The 27,516-nt window shown below is 47.0% G+C and overlaps 1 protein-coding gene across 2 annotated transcripts; it reads left to right on the top strand.

The window, feature by feature from the left end:
* Positions 1-343: 343 nt before the first annotated feature.
* DYNLL2 (dynein light chain LC8-type 2) lies at positions 344-25,999 on the top strand. 2 transcript variants are annotated; one of them, XM_089494055.1, is made up of 3 exons: positions 344-543; positions 18,958-19,096; positions 23,896-25,999. In XM_089494055.1, exons 2-3 carry the CDS (start codon positions 18,965-18,967, stop codon positions 24,031-24,033), a joined length of 270 nt encoding a protein of 89 aa, XP_089350181.1. In that variant the 5' UTR covers positions 344-543; positions 18,958-18,964; the 3' UTR covers positions 24,034-25,999. The 2 variants fall into 2 exon arrangements, with proteins under 2 accessions (XP_089350181.1, XP_089350180.1); XM_089494054.1 differs by lacking the exon at positions 344-543 and adding an exon at positions 2,685-2,778.
* The last annotated feature ends 1,517 nt before the right edge of the window (positions 26,000-27,516 follow it).

Genomic DNA, 27,516 nt, shown 5'->3' with positions numbered 1-27,516 from the left:
CAATGCAATGCAAGGGAACCTTTTCAGCAGCAGCAGCAGCAGCAGCAGCAGGGGAAAACCAATCCCATCTCTTTTTAATTTTTGGCTTTATTTGCAAAGAAAACGAACATTAAAAAGAAAGGCTTGGGGCCAGGGATGCCCCCCTATCCCTCCCTGGGAGCCCCACCCCTTTAAGAAAGCCAGGCAAAGGCTCTGCAATCTGCGCTTGGCATTCTGGGAGGAAACAGGATGCAGGGGAGAAGAGCTGCGGGAGAAGGCGGCCGAGGGACGGAGGCAGCCAATCAGAGAGCGGCGCGGGGGGGGACTGATGCTAGTGCTGCTGCTGCTGCAAGGGGAGGGGCCCCTATTTCTGCTGGAGGGAGAGAGAAGGAGGGAAGCCACAAGGAGCAGCAGCAGCAGCAAGAAGAAGAAGGGAGCCTCTGCTTGCTTTGCAGCCAGGGAGCCCGCCTGGGAAAGGCGGAGGAAGAAGAGGAGAAGGACTCCCATCTGCTCCCCTTTGCCTTGCCCAAAAGAGACTGGGGGCTTCTGCCTGGCACTGTGAAGGTGAGGAGGGCAAGACCCCAGCAGGGGAGCATTGGCTGGCTTCCCATTGCATTGGGTTGCCTTGCATTTCATTGGGTTGCCCTGACTGGCTTCCCATTGCATTGCGTTGACTTCCATTGCTTTGGATTCCACTCCCTTGCCTTGCCTTGTATTTCATTGGGCTCCACTCCCTTGCCTTGCATTGCCTTCCATTGCATTGGGTTCCCTTGTATTTCATTGGGTTCCATTTACTGGTATTGCCTTGCACTGCATTGACTTCTATTGCATTGGTTTGCCTTGCCTTGTATTTCATTGGGTTCCATTTACACTACTGGTATTGCCTTGCACTGCATTGACTTCTATTGCATTGCCTTGCCTTGCCTTGTATTTCATTGGGTTCCATTTACTGGTATTGCCTTGCACTGCATTGACTTCCATTGCATTGCCTTGCCTTGCCTTGTATTTCATTGGGTTCCATTTACTGGTATTGCCTTGCACTGCATTGACTTCCATTGCATTGGTTTGCCTTGCCTTGCCTTGCATTTCATTGAGTTCCACTTACTAGCAATGCGTTGCATTGACTTCCATTGCATTGGGTTCCCTTCCCTTGTATTCCATTGGGTTCCACTCACTGGCATTGCATTGCATTGACATTCATTGCATTGAGTTGCCTTGCCCTGGCTTGAGTTGTATTTCATTGGGTTGCACTTACTGGCATTGCATTGACTTCCATTGCATTGGGTTCCACTGACTTGCATTACATTGCTTCTCTTCCATTGGGGCGCCTTACCTTGTATTTCATTGTGTTGCAGTTGCTGGCTTTGCATTACATTGGGTTGCCCTGCCTTGCCTTGTATTTCATTGGGTTCCATTTACTTTTATTACATTGCATTGGATTCCATTGCCTTGTATTGCATTGAGTTCCACTTCCTTGCATTGCATTGACTTCAAGTGCACTGACTAATATTCCATTGGGTTCCAGTTACTTGCCTTGCCTTCAACTGCAGTGGGTTGCACTTCCTTGCATTGCATTGCATTCCATTGGGTCCAATTGGCTTGCATTGCCTTGGCTTGCATTGCATTGGGTTGCATCTAATTGCATTGTATTGGGTTGCATTTAATTGCCTTGGGTCTCCTTGCCTTGGCACAGGCGTTTGAAAGGGCTCACGTTTCTTGGGGGTGGCCAGTGGAGGAGGGCCTTGGTATCCCAAAGATGGAGGAGAAACCAGGATCTGCCCTGTTTCTGCCTTGCCTGCCTTCTCTCTTTTTTTTTGGGGGGGGGGGTGATATTTCACCTTGCCTTTGCCAAGGAGGACTTGGAGGGAGGGCATCAGGGGCATCTCTGGATACACTACCTTGGGTCTGGGCTCTCCTTTGGGTCTTCATCTAAAAATAACTCCAATCCCACAAAACATATCGTGTACAAGCATTGCAACATTGCTGGATGGCCCTTGGGGTCTCTTCCAACTCTACGATTCTACGTGTGTCTAAGGTACAAAACTAACCGCTACAACCAACTTCCTCTGCCTCTTCCTGAGGGATGGGTCTGTACCACTATTGGCTATACTTCCATTATATAATGTCATATGGGGCTACCTGACGGATGGAGGCCACTGTTGTTAGGGAGACTGCCATTATATAATATGATATTGGTGCTTCCAGAAATGCACACACCTATGGTTGATCCCTGTGCTCAGTGGGACTGCATCCATTGGCCCTTCACCCTTAAAACTTGCCCTAAAACTGCCCCCGCAAACTCTCAGAGGGAGGTGTGTGTTGTGTGCCTTCAAGGCATTGGAGGGGGGCTTGTTCTGGGACCTGCCACCCCTCCATTTTGTCTCTTCTGGGGGAGCAGGGAGATTTTGATCCCTTCTCTGCCTGCCTTCTTGGGCTTTTTGGTTTATCTCTGCAGTAATTTCGGGGGGGGGGGCAGTGGAATGGCAGCCGATGGCTTCAGTTTGCCCTTTCTGGAATGCAGGGGATGCTTGGATCTGTGTCCCCCCCACACCAATAATCCAGATCTCCTTGAAATGTGGCAAAATAACTCTGCTTTTCTCTCCTCTCTTTCCTGCCCCCCAACCTGATAGGCACAAGGTCAAGCCTGACATCTCCAGAGGGGAGCTTTGGATGCCTTGGGAGGCTTTCCCTTGACTCTCAGGAAGGAAGAATGGGCTCATTTTTCCTTGTAACGCCCACCACCGTTGCAGAGACACATTTATCGGGGACCGGCCAAGAGTCCCTTGCGGGGAGAAAAGGGTGGGGTAAACTGGAACATAGGCTGTCTTCTCTCCTACCCCCTATTGCTTTTCAGTGTTGCAGAGGGTGGATCAGGTCCTGTGGGGCAGCATCTGCCTTCCTCCTTTCCTTCCCAGTTGTTCCCAGTATCATCTGGAGGCTGGCTTGCTATCCTTGCCAGTCGAGATGTGGGAAGCGCATGGATCCTTCTAGAGTAGGTGTGAAAGGCTGGGAGAGAGATGAGCTAGTGGCGAAGGTTGGGCACAGGCAAGGCCAGGAAGGTTGTGGCCACTCTTCAGGCCTGTAGGGGGCGTCGTTCCTGGGCAGGATCCAAGAAAAGGCGTAGTGCGGGAGGAAGGGAAGGGATGCTGGGGGGGGGTGTCGGGTGATTCCTGTGTAGGGCCTCCCTAAAACTGCCCCTGCAAACTCTCAGAGGGGTGTGTGTCTTGTGTGCTTTCAAGTCATTTCCAACTTACAGCGACCCTTTTGTGGGATTTTCTTGGCATGTTTCTTCAGAGGAGGTTTGCCATTGTCGTCCTCTTGAGGCTGAGAGAGTGTGACTTGCCCAAGGTCACCTAGAGGGGTTCCGTGCCAAGGTTGGATTCAAACCCTGGTCTCCAGAAACGTAGTCCAATGTTCAAACCATGCTAGCTCCCGTGTGTGTATGTATACATGTATGTATGTGCACCTACACACACACATCTCAGGCTGCAACACCTGCCTTGTGTGCCCCCAAACTCAGGTTTCTCATTGTAGGCTGTGCATTGATCGCCACTGAAACCTCTGGCAGCCATAGAAGAGTGCAACCGTAGAAGAGTGTTTTCTGCAAGGTAGTAGAAAGGTTTGCCTCCCCCATGAGTGTGTGTAAGACCTCACATGTGTTGTTGTGAAGTGACCCCATCTGGGCCAGATCTAGGTGTTACTTCCCATGGGCCTTACTATCCCGCTCAAGGATTGTCTGGTACCTCTCACATGATGTGTGTGCACGCATCAGGAGTGCGCACCCATGTGGCAATGTGGGTCAGGGTAACCTGGCTAAGGAACAGCCTAGTCTCTTAACAGCAGGGAAAACCTTATGAACAGGCCTGGCATAATACCCTCCCTTGCTTGTGTGGGTGCATGTGCCTTCAAGTCGCCTGTCAGCTTATAGCAACCTCTTAGGGTTTTCTTAGGGGATGAATACCTGGCTTGCCAGTTCCTTCCTCTGAATTCTAGCCTGTAACACTGGTGTCCTATCCAAGTACTAACCAGGGTAACCCTGCTTATTTTCCAAGCCTTTATTTTAGACCTTGTTTGTTGTTGTTGTTGTTGTGTGCCTTCAAGTTGCTTCCGACTCGTGGCAACATCATAGGGCTTTCTTGGCATGGCTTGTTCAGAGTGGGTTTGCCTTTGTCTTCCTCTGATGCTGAGAGAGTGTGACTTTCCCAGGGTCGCTCAGTGGGTTTCATGGTGGAGCCAGCATTCAAACCCTGGTCTCCAGAGTCCCTAGTCTAATGCTCAAACCACTACACCGCCCTGGCTCTCCATTAGATCCTATCATTTCTTTAAGATACTCTCAATTCCTTATTCCTCTCAGCAGGGTTCCCAGAGAGAGGTATACAGCAAAATCACGATGTTGAAAAGCGGAACAGAAATGAACATTTCTTAGGCCTGTTACAGACTGCCAAAATAAAGCTGCTTTGGGTCTCTTTGGAGGTATGCTATTTAAATGATGCATGGGTCCTAAGAATCTGGAAGCTGCACCAAAGCTGCACTCCAGTGCTTAGGAATGGAGTGTGGCTTTGGTGCGAACTCCGGACTCTTAGGACCCATGCATCATTTAAACAGCATACCTCCAAAGAGACCCCAAGCAGCTTTATTTTGGCAGTCTTTAACAGGCCTTAGAAAGTTGCATCCCTTTTGGATGAACGATTCGGGGATGCTTGCCTATGAAAAGAGCTTGGAAACTTTAGTGGCTCTAAAATGGTGCAGCCAGACTTTAGATGATGTGCGGATTATTATTACGGAGGAGTGCATGCCTCGCATATCAGGGCAGCTTTGCTGGCTACTGTTCAGTCGCCAGTCACAATTTGAAGTGCTGGGCATGACCTAAAAAGCCATATATAACTCTGCCGCAGGCTATCTAATCTTGTTTTGTGTTTTCATTGCGTTCTTTTGTTTACTGGGAGCTGCCTCGAGACCCATCTTTGGGAGAAAGGTGGAATATAAATCCTAATAATGCTAATAATAGAATTCAAAGATCTAGCATCTGAGGAAGTAGACTGAAGCCTACAAACGCTCATGTTGCCAACGTCTTTCTTTTGGTTAGTGTCAGAGGTGCTACAAGAGCTCTCTATGTACTATTATTAGTAATAATGGCCTGTTACAGACTGCCAAAATAAAGCTGCTTCGGGTCTCTTTGGAGGTGTGCTATTTAAATGATGCATGGGTCCGAAGAGTCCAGAGGTTGCGCCAAAGCCACACTCCATTCCTAAACACTAGAGGGCAGCTTTGGTGCAGCTTCCGGACTCTTAGGACCCATGCATCATTTAAACAGCATGCCTCCAAAGAGACCCGAAGCAGCTTTATTTTGGCAGTCTGTAACAGGCCAATAATTGTGATGATCATAGTCAAGCCTGACTATTGGGCAGCCTCCTGGAAACATGTTAAGGATATAGACATCCAACTTGGCAGGGAGTTACTCAGTTGAGGCGCTGTTACTGGGTGGGTGGGGGGATGCCAACCAATCTAGGGTACATCTACACAGTTAGAAATAATGCAGCTTGATATCACTTTAATTGCCATGGCTCCATCCTAATGACTCCTGGGAGTTGGGGTTTAACAAGGTTTTTAGCCTTCTCTGCCAAAGAGTGCTGATGCCGCACAAAACTCCAAATCCCAGGATTCCGTAAAGTGATGTCAACCTGCATTATTTCTACAGTGTAGATACACCTTTAGCTCTTCTTACCGTGCTGGGATATGCATTGATCTCATGATGTTCCACATGGGGAATCTCAGAAACTGGTCCAGAGAGTCCTGCCATGACGTGCCAGGACAAAGCATTCATATTATCGTACATGTCTGCCAGCTCTTGGTTTTGTATTAACTAATTACAAAAGCCCTTAAGACCTGGTTGCACACCAGAAAACACTTAGGCCTGTTACAGACTGCCAAAATAAAGCTGCTTCGGATCTCTTTGGAGGCATGCTGTTTAAATGATGCATGCATCCTAAGAATCCGAAAGCTGCACCAAAGCCGCACTCCAGTGCTTAGGAATGAAAGCCTGTTACAGACTGCCAAAATAAAGCTGCTTCGGATCTCTTTGGAGGCATGCTGTTTAAATGATGCATGCATCCTAAGAATCCGAAAGCTGCACCAAAGCTGCTCTCCAGTGCTTAGGAATGAAGTGTGGCTTTGGCACAACCTCCGGACTCTTAGGACCCATGCATCATTTAAATAGCATACCTCCAAAGAGACCCCAAGCAGCTTTATTTTGGCAGTCTGTAACAGGCCTTAGATAGGCTTGAAGTTGGCCCATTGTCACCTGCTGGCGTTTGAGTTGGAATACCTCTGCTTTGCAGCTGATTCCCAGAGCCCAGTTTAGCTGTTAACTGGTGGAAGGTGTGCTTTGTATAGTGGTAGGTCTGAGGTTCAATCCTTGGCATCTTCAGGTTGTCTAAAAGCCCTGGATGGTGGCTGCCTGTCAGTGCAGGCAGTACACAACTGGATGGGCTAAGGCAGTGATTCCCAAACTCTGATCCTCCAGGTGTTTTGGTCTTCAGCTCCTAGGAACCCCAGCCAGCTTGGCCATCAGAGAAGAATTCTGAGAGATGAAGTCCAAAACATCTGGAGGACCAAAGTTGGGGAATCACAGGGCTAATGCATTGTTGTGTAAAGCCATTTCCTAAGGCCTGTTACAGACTGCCAAAATAAAGCTGCTTTGGGTCTCTTTGGAGGTATGCTATTTAAATGATGCATGGGTCCTAAGAGTCCGGAGATTGCGCCAAAGCCACACTCCATTCCTAAGCGCTGGAGTGCAGCTTTGGTGCAGCTTCCGGATTCTTAGGATGCATGCTTCATTTAAATAGCATACCTCCAAAGAGACCTGAAGCAGCTTTATTTTGGCAGTCTGTAACAGGCCTAAGATATAGGAAGCAAAATTTCAGTGTTGTAGAAGAAAAGAGGATGACCATAGGGACCTCATTAAGATGGAGAGAAGATTTCTCCATCGCTGAGGCATTCCCAACCAGTGGGAGGTAAACTGGCTTTTATCTGCTTATTGGAAATTCTGTTTCTTTTTGATGCTAGAGAGTGGGAGGATATTGGATCCGTAGGTAGTATTGCTAACTTGGAGGAGAAGGCCTTTGAAGTCACCATGTTCCTCTGTTGGCCCCACCTGCAAAATGGGAGCAGGAGGAACTTGAGGCATCCACAACCATGACCAAAGCCATCCACAACCATCCATCAAATTGGTGGTGGAGGAAGAACTTGAAGGGCCTGGTTTTTCTGATGCAAGACCAGTTCTTTTACCCCTCTGGTCTAAAAATGAAGGGTGGGGGATAAGATTGCTAAAAGAATATACCGTTGTCCCTCCACGTTGTGGCTTTGACTTTGGCGGATTTGATTATTTGTGGCTCTGATACATTCTCTCTCTAGGAACCTCTAGGTCCTCTAGCGCAACTCTGCCGGATGTTGACCATAGAGTTGCGCTGGAGAACCTAGACGTTCATAGAGGAAACACTTCTCTCTAGGCATTTGTAGGTCCTCCAGCATGATTGCGTGATCAACTTTTGGCAGATGTTGACCACAGAGTTGCACTGGAGGATCTGGAGATTCCTAGAGAGGTAAAAAGAATAGTGTTTTTAATTTGTTTTTCCACATCCATGGTTGGGGAGGGGTCCTTCACCCCAAACCCCAGCAAATAACGGGACCACTGTAACTTAGAATCATAGAATCGTAGAGTTGGAAGAGACCGCAAGGGCCATCCAGTCCAACCCCCTGCCATGCAGGAAATCCAAATCAAAGCATCCCTGACAGATGGCCATCCAGCCTCTGTTTAAAGACCTCCAAGGAAGGAGACTCTATCACCCTCCGAGGGAGTGCATTCCACTGTCGAACAGCCCTTACTGTCAGGAAGTTCCTCCTAATGTTCAGGTGGAATCTCTTTTCCTCTAGCTTGCATCCATTGTTCCGGGTCCTGTTCTCTGGAGCAGCAGAAAACAAGCTTGCTCCCTCCTCAATATGACATCCCTTCAAATATTTAAACAGGGCTATCATATCACCTCTTAACCTTCTTTTCTCCAGGCTAAACATCCCCAGCTCCCTAAGTCGTTCCTCATAGGTCTTCATGGTTTCCAGACCCTTCACCATTTTTGTCGCCCTCCTTTGGACACATGGCTCCAGTTTCTCAATGTCCTTTTTGAATTGTGGCGCCCAGAACTGGACACAATATTCTAGGTGGGGCCTGACCAAAGCAGAACTTGAGTCTCCCTTATCCGAAATGCTTGGGACCAGAAGTGTTTTGGGTTTTTTCAGATTTTGGAATATGTGCATGTACATAAGAAGAGATTTGGAGATGGGGCCCAAGTCTAAACATGAAGTTCATTTATGTTTCATATGCATCATATGCACATAACCTGAAGATGATTTTATATGTAATGTTTTTAATACTTTTGTGCATGAAACAAAGTGCCATCAGAAAGCAAAGGTGTCCCTCCCTCAGCCACCCCTGAGGACAAATTTGGATTTTGGACTCCAGATAAAGGATTCTCATCCTGTAGCAATTTATGGAGTGTGTCCAAGGATTTTGCTGCAGAGTGGTTATGAGGCAAGCTTGTGTGGAAGCCCTTGCTGTAAATGCTGGTTGTGTGTGTGTCTATGTGCCATCAAGTTGCCTACCAACTCATGGCGACCCCATGGATTTCACAAGGCTTTCTTAGGGAAGGAATCCTTGGAAGTAGTTTTGCCAGTTGCTTCCTCTGAAACGTAGCCTACAGCACCCGGGATTCGTTGGCGGTCTTCCATCCAAGAACTAACTGGGGCTGACCTTGGCCTGTTCCAGACTGCCAAAATAAAGCTGCTTCGGGTCTCTTTGGAGACATGCTATTTAAATGATGCATGGGTCCTAAGAGTCCGGAGGTCGCGCCAAAGCCACACTCCATTCCTAAGCACTGGAGTGCAGCTTTGGTGCAGCTTCTGGATTCTTAGGATGCTCGCGCCAAAGCCACACTCCATTCCTAAGCGCTGGAGGGCAGCTTTGGTGCAGCTTCTGGATTCTTAGGGTGCTCGCGCCAAAGCCACACTCCATTCCTAAGCACTGGAGTGCAGCTTTGGTGCAGCTTCTGGATTCTTAGGACGCTCGCGCCAAAGCCACACTCCATTCCTAAGCACTGGAGTGCAGCTTTGGTGCAGCTTCTGGATTCTTAGGACGCTCGCGCCAAAGCCACACTCCATTCCTAAGCACTGGAGTGCAGCTTTGGTGCAGCTTCTGGATTCTTAGGACGCTCGCGCCAAAGCCACACTCCATTCCTAAGCACTGGAGTGCAGCTTTGGTGCAGCTTCTGGATTCTTAGGACGCTCGCGCCAAAGCCACACTCCATTCCTAAGCACTGGAGTGCAGCTTTTGGTGCAGCTTCTGGATTCTTAGGACCCATGCATCATTTAAATAGCATGTCTCCAAAGAGACCCGATGCAGCTTTATTTTGGCAGTCTGTAACTGGCCCTTGCATTGCTTCCAAGATCAGACAGGGTCTGGTGCATTCAGGGTGCTAATATTAGGATTCTGTTTTTACATTGAGGAGCGCATAGGGTCAGTCTTGAATTGCAGATGGAAAGTGAAGGATCATTGTAACCTTGGCTGGGGCTATTATATAACTGGTTCCTTCCCTCCTCTTGGATGGCAGTCTTCGATTGCTGTCACAGAGCAAGTCCTTCAGTTCCTTTCTGGGACCCTGCCAGGGAAAGGGCATGTGTTACAGTGTGCAATGCATCTGAGGAAGTAGACTTCAGTCTAGGAAAGCTCATGCTGCCAATTTCTTTCTTTCAACGAGTCTCAAAGGTGCTGCAAGATCTCTCTACATACTGATTCTATAGACTAGCACGACTAAATATTTGAATTCCTCCCCCAAAGTTTATATATCTATGGTGGGTTGTTTGGTCTGTAGGGCAAGGTGGTTTGGTTGCCCCTCAGCGCTAAGGGGATGGCATTGAATTGTGGCTTGATTCGTATTTACGTGCAACGGCAAAGCATTCCCAAACATGCAAGAGCATATGTGCGTTTTTCAGTTACCTTTTGCGTTATAAAGGTAAAGAATTACTTGCTCGCCACATTTGGGTTAGTTACACACAAAAGCAATACTTTCGCTTGGGAATGTTGTTGCTTTTTGCATAACTGTTTTTTTTTTGGGGGGGGGTTGAGGGGGAGTTTCTGGAAATGCAAAAATACCTCCCATGGTTGACGTTTCTTCGGAACAAGGTGTCATATGCAAGGGAGAAAGAGGATTTGCAGATTGTGTTTATGTCCTTAGCAGGTGGGGTGATGGCAAGAGTTGCTGGCTAAGCAGCAGAGAAAAAGGGATCCTCTACTCACTGGTCTTCGGATAGCTTTGGATTGCCAGGCCACAAGCTCCTCTCAACTCTGCTCCTCAGAAGAAGCCCTTATACACATACATTTTTGAACTATACCCACCAGTAGCCCTCCATAATGGGATGCGCTGTTGGCTGGGAGGACTCTGGGAGTTTTATTCTCCTAGAAGTAACTTATTCTAAGCTCTGGCTAGAGTTGATAGGATTTGGAAGTCAGGCAACGCCAGCAGGCATAGACCCATTCTTTTCTTGAATACCTATTTGCCACATTTAACCACCCCTTCCTTGAACGTTGCGGCTCTTATTAATTTTGTAGGACGGAGCCTGGCTGTATTGTCAGGGGATGATGGAAGTTATAGTCCATGTAGGGTTGATGGAAGTCATAGTCCAGTTGATCTAGCAAGCCCCAAGTTGGGGAAGCCTGTGTGAAATACAGTCCGTCCTCGCCTTACGCGGGGGATCCGTTCCAGATCCCTCCGCGTAAGGCGAATTCCGCCTATGCTCGAGCCCCATTGGAAACAATGGGGCTCGTGCGCGGCGGCGCAGGCGCGCTGTATCTGCCAAGTAATCTTCAGTGCTTCAGTCTTCCTTGCAAATTCAGTGTGAAACCAAATTTTATTTAATGCCGTTCTAAATAGGCATTGCTTTCCAAAAGGCTCTATGAGGGTATTGTTTTGTAGCCCCAGTGCTGCATAGTGAAACCAGTTTAATCTCTTTACTCCCGTTCTGAGAGATCTCTTGTTTATGCCACCTAGAAGTGTTTCCTCCTGAGCCGTTGTGATCCATGTGTGACTGTGCCACAAATGGTTTGCGTTAATTGGTTGTGGCAGGATGCCTGTTGATCATGTGGACTAGTACAGTGCGTCCTCGCCTTACGCGGGAGATCCGTTCGAGATCCCTCCGCGTAAGGCGAATTCCGCCTATGCTCGAGCCCCATTGGAAACAATGGGGCTCGTGTGCGGTGGCGCGGGTGCACGCGGGGCGCAACGGGTGCGCGCGCCCATTCAATTGAATGGGGCACGCCGGCCCTTTTGCCCCGCGCGCACGCCGCGGCTTGAGCGCGTATGCTCAAGGCCGCGTATGGCGCGCCCACGTATGACTCGGGCGCACTGTAACCTGATTTTACAAGTCATGGCTTCAATTCCCTCAAATCCTGGGCAGCGTAACACACTCTGAAAAAACATAGCCAGTGTGGCATAGTGGTTTGAGTGTTGGACTATGACTCTGGAGACCAGGGTTTGATTGCCAGCTCAGCCATGAAACATTGTGTGACTTTGACCAAGTCACATACTATTTGAGGAATGCAATGGCAAACCTCCTCTGAACAAATCTTGCCAAGAAAACCCCATGATAGGGCACCATAAGCCTTAGGGTCACCATAAGTCAGAAATGACTTAAGGCACACAACAACAACAATCCTTCTGGGAAATCTAACATCCACCTAGTTGTATTTGACTAGTTTTTACCCCTCCGTTTTTGTTTGAATACGATGTTTAAAACCAAACATTCCAAACCGAATCACATTATTTAGAGCATTGGAAAACCTTTCAGAAGATTTACCCGTTTCATTGTTCGGAAAGCTCACGCCACTTAACTGGCATGTGGCTGCGCTGTTTTAAAAACTGTGTTTTTAAACCTGGGGAGCATGACCTCCCAGCCTCTTTGCAGCAGCTCCATCTATGGATCGCATTCTTTTCGTAGCCCTGCTGCGTTTGTCATTCAGGGAGCCGGGTAGAAGGACGTCTCTGTCCACAGATGTGGGTGGGCAAGTGGCTATTCATGCTCAGAAACTGCCATTTATGAACAAACGTGTGTGTGATGAAGTTATTTCAGTAGGTGGTGGTTTTGCAAGGGAGTGTGGGCATGGAAGGCCCTTTGGAATTGCAGATTTGGCAGCTGTGGGTGAAATCCTGCACCTAAATGCTGGCGTTGGGCCTTTGAATGTAGGAGCTGGGTTTTTAAGCCCAATTTCGTTTTATTTATTTGGTGCTATTAGTGTGATCGTTGGGCTCCTAGGAAAATGAGAGACGTCCCTCTGCCTTGAACCATTTGCAGCCTGGAATACCCCATGGGATGGAGGAAGGGGATTTGTTCCATCCATATAGTTGTTTAACTGCACCTTCCATCATCCCCAACCATGGGCTAAGGCTGGCGGAAGTGACAGACCTACAAACATCCGCAGGGCCACACAGTTGCTACTTCAATTGCAGGAGAAAGAAATCATGGCCTGTTACAGACTGCCAAAATAAAGCTGCTTGGGGTCTCTTTGGATGTATGCTGTTTAAATGATGCATGCATCCGAAGAATCCGGAAGCTGCACCAAAGCTGCACTCCAGTGCTTAGGAATCGAGTGTGGCTTTGGCACAACCTCCGGACTCTTAGGACCCATGCATCATTTAAATAGCATGCCTCCAAAGAGACCCCAAGCAGCTTTATTTTGGCAGTCTGTAACAGGCCGATGTAAAGGAAAAAAGAATACATCCGTTTCAGCTATTTGCCCTTGGAGTGTGTCCACACCTCACAAAAACAGCAGTTTCATACCACTTCAGCGGCCAAGTCCTGGGATTTGTAGCTTGGTGAGCCTATTAGAAGGCACAAAGGTATTTGGAAGCCAGTAGAGTGGGATTAAGGATTAAACCAGTTTAATTCTGTAGTGTAGAGAGGCACTCGGGGTGCATCTACCTCGAAGAAATAATGTAGTTTGACACCACTTTGACTGCCATGACTCCGTCATACAGATTCCTGGGATTTGTCGTTTTGGGAGGCACCGGCGCTCTTAGCCAGAGAAGGTGAAAGAAAGATCTTGCAAAACTATGGCCTGTTCCAGACAGCCAAAATGAAGCTGCTTCGAGTCACAGTGGAGGTATGGTGTTTCAATGATGCATGTGTCCTAAGATGGTGTTTCAATGGTGCATGTGTCCTAAGAGTCCAGAAACCACACCAAAGCCACGTTCCAGTCCTTAGGGCTGGAGCATGGCTTTGGTGCGACTTCTGGACTCTTAGGACGCATGGATCATTGAAACACCATACCTCCACTGTGACTCGAAGCAGCTTTATTTTGGCTGTCTGGAACGGGCCAAATCCCAGGGTGCTATAGGATGGAGCTACAGCACTTAAAGCGGTGTCAAAATGGCATTATTTCCACAATGCAGATGCACCCTCGGAGTTCTGGGAATTGGAACGGATTCAGCAGTCCACAGCTTGAAAATATTGCAGAAATACGTAAATTTCAAAAAGCAAACCTTTATTTTCCTGTTTTATATATAAAGGACACCACTTTACTATGCCACTGTATATAATGGGAATTGAGCATCCATGGTTTTTGGTATCCACAGGGGCAGTCCTGGAATCAAAGCCCAGAAGATATCAAGGGCTCACTGTATATTCTTTCTCCTGATTTTTGTTTTCATAGAATCATAGAATCATAGAATCTTAGAGTTGGAAGAGACCGCAAGGGCCATCCAGTCCAACCCCATTCTGCCATGCAGGAAATCCAAATCAAAGCATCCCCGACAGATGTCCATCCAGCCTCTGCTTAAAGACCTCCAAGGAAGGAGACTCTATCACCTTCTGAGGAAGTGCATTCCACTGTCGAACAGCCCTTACTGTCAGAAGTGCCTCCTAATGTTGAGGTGGAATCTCTTTTTCTGTAGCTTCCATCCATTGTTCTGGTCTTATTCTCTAGAGCAGCAGAAAACAAGCATGCTCCATCCTCAATATGACTTGAACATGGATTGATTAGTTGAGGAATCGGAATCCCAACTCTTCTTTTGTCAGACAGCTCCAGGCATCAGGATGGCAACACCCTTTTCCTCTTCTATGCCCAGATCTTTTTTGCTCCCTCCGCTTTCTTTTCATAGAATCATAGAATCGTAGAGTTGGAAGAGACCGCAAGGGCCATCCAGTCCAACCCCATTCTGCCATGCAGGAAATCCAATTCAAAGCATCCCTGACAGATGGCCATCCAGCCTCTGTTTAAAGACCTCCAAGGAAGGAGACTCTTATCACCTTCCGAGGAAGTGCATTCCACTGCCGAACAGCCCTTACTGTCAGGAAGTTCCTCCTAATGTTCAGGTGGAATCTCTTTTCCTGTAGCTTGCATCCATTGTTCCGGGTCCTTTTATGCTATACTAGATTAACATGGCTATCTCTTTGCAAGCTTGCCTATTGAGGAATGCGTTCCAGTGCAGCAGATTCTCCGCGGTTCAGAACAGGAGTCAGTTCCAGGCAACTGCTTCCTATAGCCTTTAAATAGTCTCCAGTCACTGATGGGAAATAACAAGAGCAGATGCTTGTGGGCTGGATGGGAAACCTCTGTGGGCCACATCTGGGCATTCTCCCCAATCTGGTGCCCTCTCTTTTAAATCACCAAGACAATGTGCTGACAGTTTTTAAAAGCAAGTGTGATCAACATTAACAATGACACACACCATAAAATATTTAAAGCAAGGTCTGGTGGAAACCAGAACGCAGGAGCACCCTTGAATTGCTGAGCTTCAGCTTCCAGTTTGGAGTGGGGCATCTTTTACCAAGAGAAACGCATCCCATCCTTGTGCCACTGTGCTGCGCCAGTTTGGGCAAGTTACTTTTTGGACGTGAGCTTCCAGAATCCTCACCCACTGGCACACTGTTTGGATGATTCTTACAGTCAACAGAGTTTTGCTCTCCTCTTTGGTCTGCTGTTTCTCCCTGGCCTGTTACAGACAGGCCAAAATAAAGCTGCTTCGAGTCACTTTGGAGGTATGGTATTTCAATTATGCATGCATCCTAAGAGGCCAAAAGCCGCACCAAAGCCATGCGCCAGTTCTAAGGACTGGAGTGCAGCTTTGGTGCGGCTTTTGGACTCTTAGGACGCATGCATCATTGAAATACCATATCTCCAAAGTGACTCGAAGCAGCTTTATTTTGGCCTGTCTGTAACAGGCCCCTATATTTAGGGAAATTCTCTACATCTCCCTATTTCCATGATGCAGTTTTCAGTTTATGTTGCAGCCAGGAATGCAAAGAGCCACCCTTGCAACTTGATTCTGCCACTGACATAGGTTGGACCTAGTTCTATGCCAGGCTGAAAGGATCTTTGCTATAAGTTTCGTTATAGCCTGGCACAGCCAAACGCATGCATGGACTGGAAGTTGGTTGGCTCACACTAAGGTAGCATTTGGGCATGCTCATACTCATAACTTTAGGCCCTACCTTGGTGTCCTTGTCTTGGACTTTACTTTGGCCTGTTACAGACTGCCAAAATAAAGCTGCTTGGGGTCTCTTTGGAGATATGCTATTTAAATGATGCATGCATCCTAAGAATCCGGAAGCTGCACCAAAAGCTGCCCTCCAGTGCTTAGGAATGGAGTGTGGCTTTGGCGCGACCTCCGGACTCTTAGGACCCATGCATCATTTAAATAGCATACCTCCAAAGAGACCCGAAGCAGCTTTATTTTGGCAGTCTGTAACAGACCTTTGCTTCCATCCAGGTCAAATCAAGCAATATTTTTTGCAAGCGATGGTGAGGGACAGAAAGGCTATTTGAAAAGGGTTGAGAGACAGCAATGGGAAGAACCTTGGACTGATGAGTATCTTTGCAGTTCAGGACTTAGACTGCATAAGATTTGCACATGGGTGCTCTCTGTAGAAAACAGTGTGATACGCAGAGGAAAAGGCATTCTGCACAGATCTTTAATTATTGGAGATGTATTCTGTGCAAAAACTGCATGTGGTTGAAGTGCGTAGAACATAGGAAATGCTGTTTTCTCCTCAAAACAGCCATGTATAATCTTTGGGCAGAATAAATTGCAAATAGTCTTTGCAAGCTGTGGTTTTTGAAGACTTTTCTTTCAAGCAGGAAGAAAATTGCTCAAATTACTCACTGCTTACTTCAAGAAAGGCAGTTAATGAATAATTGAATCCCCAGCATTTGTATGACTTGATGGATTTGAATAAAATGGAGAGAGGGGAGAAGTGTGCTGCTGGCATTTAGAGCTTGAGGGAAGGTTGAGGTTGTTTTGAGTTCATGTGTTTGGCCTCAGAAGTGTTGATTTATTTGTTAGGCTTATATTGCACCTCTTCTCCAGTGCGCATGCTGTCCTTTTCCCTAATGTATCCTCACAGTGACCTAGGAGGTTGGTTTGTCCAAGAGAATGTGGAATGGCCCAAAGTTGCATGGTCTGTCATGGAGTAGAGCCCAGATCTCCAGAGTCTGAATGCAAACCACTCCTCTATCCTGTTTCTTATACAGTTGGCCTTCCATATTTGCAGCTTTGACCTTTGCTGATTTGATCATTCACTGATTTAATTGATACGTTTTGTCTAGTAATCGCTAGGTCTTCCAGCATGGCTCAGCTGAAAGTTGACCATAGGCCTGTTACAGACTGCCAAAATAAAGCTGCTTCGGGTCTCTTTGGAGATATGCTATTTAAATGACGCATGGGTCCTAAGAATCCGGAAGCTGCACCAAAGCTGCACTCCAGCGCTTAGGAATGGAGTGTGGCTTTGGTGCGACCTCCGGACTCTTAGGACCCATGCGCCATTTAAATAGCATACCTCCAAAGAGACCCGAAGCAGCTTTGGCGCAACCTCCGGACTCTTAGGACCCATGCGCCATTTAAATAGCATACCTCCAAAGAGACCCCAAGCAGCTTTATTTTGGCAGTCTGTAACAGGCCATAGAGTCATGCTGGAGGACCTAGATATTACTAGAGAAAAGACTTATCTAGGCTTTTGTAGGTCCTCTAGTTTAATTCTGTGGTCAACCTCTGGCTGGTGTTGACCATAGAGTTGCACTGGAGAACCTAGATGTTCCCAGAGAGATGTTCTCTCAGATACGAAAAACACCCAGTGGTTTTATTTGTGGTTTTTCCATTTTCACAGGGGTCCTGCAGCCCCGGCAAATGTGGAGGGACCGATGTATTTTCAAATGACCGTGTGAGATTTTCATCCAGCATTAAGGGCACATTGATCGCAAGTCCAGAAATGCTGGGCTTGTGAGTTAGCCTCTTTTCCTTGGCTGGTTACCCAGTTGCATATTGGCTGGCAATAGAGAGGGGGGGGGGAGGTAAATTTCTTGTATTGTGGGATGAAGGTTGGACCTTGCTGTCATACAAAGCTAAGGAGTGGTCCTACATGTGGAAGTTGCAACTCCTTGAGTCCCCTTGCCATGCTGGCTGGAGCATTGTGGAGTTTGTACTCCAAAAACAATTTTCCACTCTCTTGATAGATCAAAGAGCACAAAAATGAGAGTGTAGGTGGAGGGAGGAGATAAGTGCTATGGAGCATCCATCTGTAAGGAGAATGGAGTTTGTGGTGCCTGGCACTCATAGGCCTGTTACAGACTACCAAAATAAAGCTGCTCTGGGTCTCTTTGGAGGTATGCTGTTTAAATGATGCATGAGTCCTAAGAATCCAGAAGCTGCACCAAAGCTGCACTCCGGTGCTTAGGAATGGAGTGTGGCTTTGGCGCGACCTCCGGAGTCTTAGGACCCATGCATCATTTAAATAGCATACCTCCAAAGAGACCCGAAGCAGCTTTATTTTGGCAGTCTGTAACAGGCCATAGGTTCAGCCTGTGCAACTCTTGACTAATGGGTGGTACAGGCAGAAACATACCCATGATCAACTCTTGTTTTTCTATCAAGACTTAAATGTGGAATATGTCTGAAGGTCAGGGATGTAGTTGCAGCGTTGGAATGATCACCTGCTGGGGATAAGAAGAGATGAGGGGGATGTTTGTGCACTTTTTTATGTCCACGGGGGTCCTGTGCCCCCAGGTCCAGCGAATGTGGAGGGACCCCACGATATTTCCAAATGACTCTGCAGTTTTCATCCAGTAACTTGATCCAGTATCAGATTTCATCTGGTAACTGGGATAAGATGGTTTGTGACACATTTAGGAAACCGCCTTTGTGCTTTTGCAAATAATCAGTCTTGGGCTTTCTGGGACTTAACTCCCTCGAATAAGAGGGTAGCAAAAGAAATGAAATACAATTGATTTGCGCTGGCTTGAGAGTGGCTCGGCCTCTCTTTATTACTTAACGTTTTTATCCTGCTGGCAGAGCCCCAGCCGTATAGATGGCTCCACTTTATCTCTTGCCACAAGAGCTCAGTGACGTCGGTCAGCTGCAGGAAAAAAGCGTCTGGCTGAAGGTCACCCAGTGAGTTTCATAGTTCACTGGGTTCTTTAGCCTGTTTCTCCCCAAGTCCTGGTCCATCACGAACCACTGAGCCATACTTGCTCAGCCATAATAATTGCATGAGCTGTTTAATAGGTAGGTAATGGCCCTAGGTCAAGTTGAATGGAGGTGAGCCAAGTCCAGCCCTTCAGATTCCTCACCTTTGGCTGTGATGGTGGGGGCTGATGGGAATTGTGAGTCCCACAACATCTGGAGGACAGCACTCTGCCCATCTCCTTTTTAGAACATCTGGAAGAGCCTTCCCCGACCTACTGTTCTCCAGATGTTTTGAACTGTGGCTGACATTAGTCCCAGCCAGGAGACACAAGGATGGTGAATGTCTTGGTGGCTGACTTCAGACTACCCAGTTTGAGACGCAACCATGGCCGTAAGCAGGCATTTTGGGAAGAAGCTTTGGAGCGACTGGTTACTCTGTCCCTTGACTTTTCCCTTTCTCTTTCTCTCTTTTCTCCAGGTCCACCATGTCTGACAGGAAGGCTGTGATCAAAAATGCGGACATGTCTGAAGATATGCAGCAGGATGCTGTCGACTGTGCCACGCAGGCCATGGAAAAGTACAACATAGAGAAGGACATTGCAGCATATATCAAAAAGGTATTGGGGTGGCTGTGGGAAGTGTAGGGAGATGGGGAGGGTAGGAAAAACCTTGCTGGATCAGACCAAGGGATCACCTCATTTGTAGTTGTGTTCCTTTCCCAACATATGCACACACATGCTCTGAAGGAACCTTGGGGTAGGGTTTGCTCCTTGTATTATTGATTCAGTGCTTGCTTTCAAGATTTTGGGGGTGTGGGCTTTTGGCAAGATGTCGTATTGGATTTGCCAAGCATTAACTGCTGCACCAACACTGGCTGTCATGCTACACTTCCCTATTCGTGAATAGTATGAGTGTTCAAATCCACTGCAACTCCCATTAGTCCTAACTAGGGTAGCCAGTGCTGGGGAATTCCCACATTGGGAGGGCCACAGATTTCCTACCGTAGACTTTGAGAATTTCTTCTTTGCCCTGCGACAGATGGCTTATTCCCAAAACAAGGAGGTGCGTCGGAACTGTAGAAATAACGCAGTTCGACACCACGTGGAATCCTGGTCTGTAGACTTCTCTGCCCAAGAGTGCTGGTGCCTGACAAAACTACAAATCCCAGGCAATGAAAGTGGTGTCGAACTGCATTATTTCTACACCCTGGATCTCAGAAAAGCCTGTTGCACCAGAGGTTTGTTGCACAAAATTCAAATTCTGAATGACAGTAGCTTGTATGCCTAACTCCTTCAGCTGTATTTCTTTCCTTTTTTAAAATACATCTGAATTTAAAAGAATGGAGGTTAAAGTACAAAGAGTTTATCCATCATAGGAGGGGTGGGGAACCATCCCAAAATGTTCTGCCTCCTCCTTCTACCTCTGCTGTTGGGCAGTGAGCCCTTCGGATATCATTAGGAGCTTGCAGAGCTGCCTCAGCTTGGATCGATGTAAGTACTGTACCTTTACCATGATATAACATGGGTTATATCGAAATCTATCATTTTGGCTCCCAAACCTATCCTCGACTTATACATGAGGTTGACTAATAGTCAAGTATATACACTACTCCAAACCCCATCCCCCCCACCCCCAAGGTGGCTGAGACAGTGACTTTTGCTTTCTGATGGTTCAACGTACCCAAACTTTTGTTTCATGCACAAAATTATTACAAGTATTATATGCAGTTACCTTAAGGTTATGTGTCTAAGGTGCACTGCGCTGCCTGGTAATAGATCCCTCGGTTCTGGGGTCAGAATTTCTGCAGCTAACTCCCACCTCTCCCAGCCAGCATGACCGGTAGTAGTCAAGGATGATAGGTGCTGCAGTTCTTCAACATCTTTATCCTTGTTCCAGTAGCTAGCTCTCTTGCCATTTTTAGCCCTTGGGGATTCTGCCCATCTGATTGCTCATTTGCCCTGCTTTAAGAGTAAGATCATGCACGGCTTCATCAGTGCCTCTCATGATGATGCATCAACAGCCCAATGTGCCGGCTGACCTGCTTTTATTTTCCTTTTAAGTCTCTTGTTTACAGGAATAAAACTGAAAGGGCAGACGATTACTCATGAGGATGCTCAAGGGAAGCAAACGGATGGGTTGGGGACCTCCCTGGCGCCTCCTGCCCTGTCTTCCATCTTCTTCCCCATCTGCATGTTTTTGCATTTGGGAGGTTGCAGAGCTGCGTCTGCACATCAGCTTCAGTTGAATGCAAGGGTGGGAATTGTGTGTCCCTCCGGATGTCGTGGGGCTGCAAGTCCTAGTAGCCCCATATAGCCAGTGGTGTGGCATGCTGGGAGCTGCAGTCAACAACATTTGGAGGACTGCATGATCCCCACCTTTTAAGTAAACGGATTTCTTGGATCCTGCTTTAACTAGGCAGGGAGACATTGTGTGGTGAGGAGTGTCCTGAGTGCTGGGAGAAGATGCATGGGGCCTTCCAAATGTCATGTCACTGCAGCTCTCATGAGCCTTAGCCAGTGGTGAAGGGTTGTGGGAGTTGTAGCCCAATCGGTTATGTAAGGTTGCAGCTCCCTCACCCCATTTTGTCATAATAAGCCTGTTCTCCAAGAATTAATCCTTACAGGAGTAACAATATCACCTGGCCACAAGAGAAAAGTGGAACCAAAACATCTGGGTGACCAACGTTTGGGAATCGCCGCTCCACATCAGCCTTCAGATAGAGAGGTTTCTCACTGTTACTACATGCTCATACTATTTGAATTTAAAGAGGTGGGACTCAGGACTGATAAAGCCTTGCAAGACTTATGTTGATTTACTAAACTCACTGCCACATGATGTGATGGATTTGGTTTCAGAAAGCTTTGAAATAAGTAAAAGAAACTCCCAGAGGGTTAGCTAGGTCTGTTGGTGGCAGTTGGCTATTATAGTGACCATTATAGCCAAGATATAGCCAGGACTATTATTGCCAGCCTGAACTACCTACCTCTCGGGGTTGTTGTTGGGAGGAAGGGAGCCAAGTACATTGCCTTGGGGATATTGGAGGAAAGGTGGGATATAAAGGCAGCAGGTGAATGAAGACTTTATGAGACCTCCATGTTCAGAGGCTGTATACCATGTGCTTAGGGCCAGAGAGGAAAAAGACATTGTATTCATGCTCTGCTCCTGCATTCTGCGGAGGCCAAACTTGAGAAATGGATTTTTAGACAGAGCTAGGAATAGCTGTCTTTTTATAGCATGCTGTAATGAAGCCTTGAAGTACATGAAATCAGTGCATCCTTTTCCTTCTTGTTTGCCCTATCTCTTATGTCCTGTAGCAGATATTTGTACAGGACGAGTCTCTCTTATTCAAAATCCTTGGGACCGGAAGGGTTTTGGGTTGTTTCTGGATCTTAGAATTACCTACTGTGTGTGCATAATAGATACCTTGGAGATGTCTAAACACAGAATTCATTTATGAGGATAGGTTTGGGAGTGAAAATTATTTTGATATAACCCATGTTATGTCATGGTAAAGGTACAGTATTTACAGTGATCCATGGATAAGTTGACATAGTTTTTTGGGTTTATTTCATGACTAAGGCCGGTTACAGACTGCCAAAATAAAGCTGCTTGGGGTCTCTTTGGAGATATGCTATTTAAATGATGCATGGGTCCTAAGAGTCTGGAGGTCGCGCCAAAGCCACACTCCATTCCTAAGCACTGGAGGGCAGCTTTGGTGCAGCTTCCGGATTCTTAGGGTGCATGCATCATTTAAACAGTGTACCTCCAAAGAGACCCCAAGCAGCTTTATATTGGCAGTCTGTAACAGGCCTAAAATTTCTAGACTTACACTTGAGTATATACAGTACAGTGGGCCCTTGTTATCTGCTGCAGTTTGGTTCCAGGATCCCCCAAGGATAACAAAATCCGCGGAGGCTCAAGTCTCATTAAATATAATGGCATAGCAAAATGGTGTCCCTTATATAAAACGGAAAATCAAGGTTTCCTATTTGGAATTTATACTTTCTTTGAATATTTTCAAGCCCTGGATGCTTGAATCCATGGATAAAATGCATGGATAAGGAGGGCAAGGTTGTATTTTGGAATTCTGGATAAGGAAGATGCAACCTTTACGGAAAGTTTATTTTCTTGGATTACAGTCGACAGAATTTCCCGGCCGGCATGTCCCATGGATGTGCTGGTTTGGGGATTCTGGGTGTTGTAGTTCCAAAACATAACTTGGCATTCTGTGAAGTCCTCTGTCCTGGTTGTTGATGGCTGTTAACAATACCATGCCCTATGAGGAAAGACTTAGGGAACTGGATATGTTTAGCCTGGAGCAGAGAAGGTTAAGAGGTGATATGATGTGTCCAAAGGAGGGAGACCAAAATGGTGAAGGGTCTGGAAACCATGTCCATGAGGAATGCCTCAGGGAGCTGGGGATGTTTAGCCTGGAGCAGAGAAGGTTGAGAGGTGATATGATGTGTCCAAAGGAGGGAGACCAAAATGGTGAAGGGTCTGGAAACCATGTCCATGAGGAATGCCTCAGGGAGCTGGGGATGTTTAGCCTGGAGCAGAGAAGGTTGAGAGGTGATATGATGTGTCCAAAGGAGGGAGACCAAAATGGTGAAGGGTCTGGAAACCATGTCCATGAGGAATGCCTCAGGGAGCTGGGGATGTTTAGCCTGGAGCAGAGAAGGTTGAGAGGTGATATGATGTGTCCAAAGGAGGGAGACCAAAATGGTGAAGGGTCTGGAAACCATGTCCATGAGGAATGCCTCAGGGAGCTGGGGATGTTTAGCCTGGAGCAGAGAAGGTTGAGAGGTGATATGATGTGTCCAAAGGAGGGAGACCAAAATGGTGAAGGGTCTGGAAACCATGTCCATGAGGAATGCCTCAGGGAGCTGGGGATGTTTAGCCTGGAGCAGAGAAGGTTGAGAGGTGATATGATGTGTCCAAAGGAGGGAGACCAAAATGGTGAAGGGTCTGGAAACCATGTCCATGAGAAATGCCTCAGGGAGCTGGGGATGTTTAGCCTGGAGCAGAGAAGGTTGAGAGGTGATAGGATAGCCCTGTTTAAATATTTGAAAGGATGTCATATTGAGGAGGGAGCAAGCTTGTTTTCTGCTGCTCCAGAGACTAGAAGACGGAACAATGGATGCAAGCTCCAGGAAAAGAGATTCCACCTCAACATTAGGAGGAACTTCCCGACAGTGAGAGATGGTTCAACAGTGGAACAAACTCCCTCGGAGTGCAGTGGAGTCTCCTCCTTTGGAGGTCTTTAAGCAGAGGCTGGATGGCCATCTGTCAATGGGGATGCTTTGATTTAGATTTCCTGCATGGCAGAATGGGGTTGGACTGGATGGCCCTTGCGGTCTCTTCCAACTCAATGATTCTATGAATAACGTCCTGCTTTTCTCTTTGGTCTGTTTTTCAGGAATTCGACAAGAAATACAACCCCACTTGGCACTGCATCGTGGGCAGGAATTTTGGCAGCTACGTAACGCACGAGACAAAGCATTTCATCTATTTCTACTTGGGCCAGGTCGCAATTCTCCTCTTCAAGTCAGGCTAGGAGGCAGGCAATGGTGGGGGGACACGGCGGATGAGGAACGGACTGTAGTGCACTGAAGGTGGGGGCCTGGGCTCCCATTGCCATGGCTGTGCCGCTGCATGGACTGTATACTATATTAAATGTGTATATGTTGCAGTACAAAGAAAAACACCACCTAAAATTCTATTCATAATTTTTTTTTTGGGTTGCCTGGGAGAAGAAAGGCAGCGAATTCTTCTATCCCTCTTCCCTTTTTTTATTTGTATTGGGTACTTGCTCTATTATGATTATTTTGTTAATTTCTGGGTTTATTTTTTTGCACTGGGAGACCTGTAAAACGCTTCATTCATGGCCTTTAAGTGGGAAGAAGAAATAATCACGGTAATAAATGGATAAATAAAAGAGAACCTTTAACGCCACCGAAGAAATTCTTTATCGTCAAGTTGAATTGAAGGAAGCTAGAATTAAAAATATATGTACTTGGTGGGTGGGAGGGGTAGAATTTGATTTTGAGTTGCCCAAAGTTTTTCTTACTCTTTCTAGCCTTCCTCTCTAATGGACCCCATTTATGCTCCTGCAAAAAGTCACCTTAAAGGAGAGGCGATTGGCGTCGACTCTGGATGTCGTCTCGGCCCCGATTCTCCATCCCAGTACAAACTGGGGGGGGAAACGAAAGCAAAGCCGGTAATGTTAGTTACGAACTAGAATTACGTATTTCCTTTGACATGTGTTTCCAACACGGCTGTAGGTCCAGCCCTGCATAGGTCCTTGGCCCCCCACCAACCCCCCCCCCCCCAAGCAGTTCCAAGATAGAAACCGCCTTGCCTCTTGAGTTTAGGGAGCGTTTGCTGGGCCTTTGTGATCTGGCTTCTTTTCACACCCCTCTTTCGAGTCAGCGTTGCCTTATTGTGACTCGCTTTCTTTCGTTGTGTGGGGAAGTCCCTGTCCAAACCCAGTGGCTTGGTGTCGCTGTAGCTGTGTTCGGTCTGTCTGTCTTTACTGAAAACCACTATCTCTAAAGGCAGAAAAATCATTTATATTTCCCCCCCTCCCTTCCCGATGCTTAGATGAATCTTCAGAAGCTGATGCGGAAACATCCCGCTCCCAAAGCTGGAGAACCCTCTCTGTAGCGTCCTTAGTGTGCAAGCTATAGATTTCAAGTTTGGTTACAATAATGTTAAGTTGCTTTTCTTCTTTTTTGGGGTGGAGTGGAGAGGCCAGGGTCATCCTTTAGGTACTGTGATGGCTTCAGCAAATTCCCTGGTTGCTTTTGCGGTTAAGGGATGTAGGAATTGAACTTGGACTGTGGATGGCAGTCTCCCTATTCCACCCCACATGAAGAAAAAAGGAGCAGTAAGAAACACTTACCAGCTCAGTTAGTAACTCGACTCCTGAGCTTGGATCATGAGGATGTTGGCATCCATCTGCGCTTATATACCTTGGTGTTGGTGGGAAGGAACGCATGGTCATTGCTCTTTCATTTTTTCCTCTATTCTTGGCTGTCAAATAACCAGGGAAGATCCAGGCTCTCTTTCTGAACAGCAACAGAACATCTTATGTCTGTGCGCAATCCAAAGTCATGGCTAGAACATTGTACAAAATGACCGTAAAACCGTCTTGTAAAAAAGCAAGCAAACCGAACCTAAAACAGGTTGACGTATCTGTTGTATTCCATGTTGGCGGAGATCTAGGAAGAGAGGGCAGGGTGGAAGCGGGGAGAGGTGCCTTGGATTAAACTGGTTTGCTCCACTAGTTGCGTTCGTACACGGACTCCACTCCTGTTCTGAAAAGGCAAATGTCTTGTTTCTTTCTTTTCCCTTCTCACCCCCTCCTTTTTTTCCCCCGCGCATGAGTCTTACCTGTCAATATGCTGACACTTCATGGAGTGCAAAAAACCAAAAGGCGTTCCCTTCCTAACTGCAGTTGCTCAAAAACAAACCTTTTTATTTTTCAAAGACATTAAAAAGGAAACTGACACATTTAAGAACAGCGTCTGGTTTGGTTCTTCATTGTGGGTCGGTCCGAGAGAGAACTTCAGATGTGGAATTCCAAAAGGTGAAGGGTGTTCTTTTGCTCTTGGCCGGCTGTGTAGCCTTTCTGGTGCAGCGGTCAGCAAACGTGGCCCTCCAGAATGTAAACTGAAAGTCCCATAAGCCTCAGTATTGGCTGGGGCTGATGGGACATGCATTCCAACACCATACTTCGGCAACGCCCTGTCTAGCGTCAGCGTGGGTTACCACAAATCTACCAGGTGTGTGAAATTAAGGTGTATTCCTGCGTGAAACCAAAGCAAATTTCTACGTGCCACTAAACTGTGTTTCCTGTGCAGATTCTGGAGAGCTAACTTGCTGTTCAGAACCCATTGATCCATGTGGCCCAATGGTCTTCCCACAGAGGTGGGAATAGTTCCCCTTCAGATCACGATGATCTGAAACTCACACCTTTGGCAACACTAGCCAGGGATGCTGGGAGTTGAAATCAAAACAACACCATATGATAGTCACCCTTGGGTAGGGACCGGTTGCTTACCCATAACTGGTTCTTTGAGCTACTTGGCGCTCTGCACAGGTGTAATAACCCAGTTGTGTGAGGCATAGACCACAAAGAAATTTTAATCTTCCAGATGCCTTGTAACATCCCACTATAGCCAGTGATAAGGGATTGCAGGAGCTATAGGCCTGTTCCAGACTGCCAAAATAAAGCTGCTTCGGGTCTCTTTGGAGGTATGCTATTTAAATGGCGCATGGGTCCTAAGAGTCCGGAGGTCGCGCCAAAGCCACACTCCATTCCTAAGCACCGGAGGGCAGCATTGGTGCAGCCTCCGGATTCTTAGGACCCATGCATCATTTAAATAGCATACCTCCAAAGAGACCCGAAGCAGCTTTATTTTGGCAGTCTGTAACAGGCCATAGTTTGCCAACGGTTTCTCAGCCGAGGGCTACACCAGGAACATGGGAAATGCTTTGGTTAGGAAACGCAGGTGGAGAATGTAGAATATGGAGCCAACTTGTCTTCTGCTGCTCCAGAGGCTATAACACAAATGGGTAGATTCAGATGGCAAGAAAAGAGATTCTCCCTAAACTTTAGAAGTGTTTGGCAACAGAATAGATTGCCTTGGAAAATGACGGACTCTTTTCTTTGGAAGTCTCTAAAAAGAGGTTGAATGGGCATCTTTCAAGAGTGCTGCGATGTTTTCCTGCAAGGCAGGAGATGGCTCTTGTGATCCTTTCCATCTGTAAGACCCTGTAGTCATGGTTTCTCAGTGTTGCAAGTGCTCTCCTGCCATGTCTGGAAATGACAGGGATTAAACTTGGACCGTCTCCATGTAATTGTAGGGTGTACTTTTGTGTGTTTCAAGGCTGGCTGGAGGAGCTTGGAACCTGTAGGCCATAAAATAACCTCCTCAGTTGAGCGCATCACTTAAAGTGGTTGGAGCAGTGCAGCATCTCTTAACTTATCACATGTGCTTTCATTTATCTTATCCTGTTGCAGACTGCCAAAATA

The sequence above is a fragment of the Sceloporus occidentalis genome, unplaced genomic scaffold, assembly GCF_023333645.1.
Source record: "Sceloporus occidentalis isolate IW3139 unplaced genomic scaffold, rSceOcc1.0.p SCAF_69, whole genome shotgun sequence".
In the NCBI taxonomy this organism is placed as follows: Eukaryota; Metazoa; Chordata; class Lepidosauria; order Squamata; family Phrynosomatidae; genus Sceloporus; species Sceloporus occidentalis.
This window is presented reverse-complemented; position numbering and strand designations above follow the sequence as displayed.

Coding starts and splice junctions, on each gene's coding strand:
- DYNLL2 (XM_089494054.1), top strand. CDS start 2,690: ATGGGCTCATTTTTCCTTGTAACGCCCACCACCGTTGCAGAGACACAT. Junction 2,779..18,957: donor TCCCTTGCGGGGAGAAAAGG/GTGGGGTAAACT, acceptor TCTTTTCTCCAG/GTCCACCATGTCTGACAGGA. Junction 19,097..23,895: donor TTGCAGCATATATCAAAAAG/GTATTGGGGTGG, acceptor TCTGTTTTTCAG/GAATTCGACAAGAAATACAA.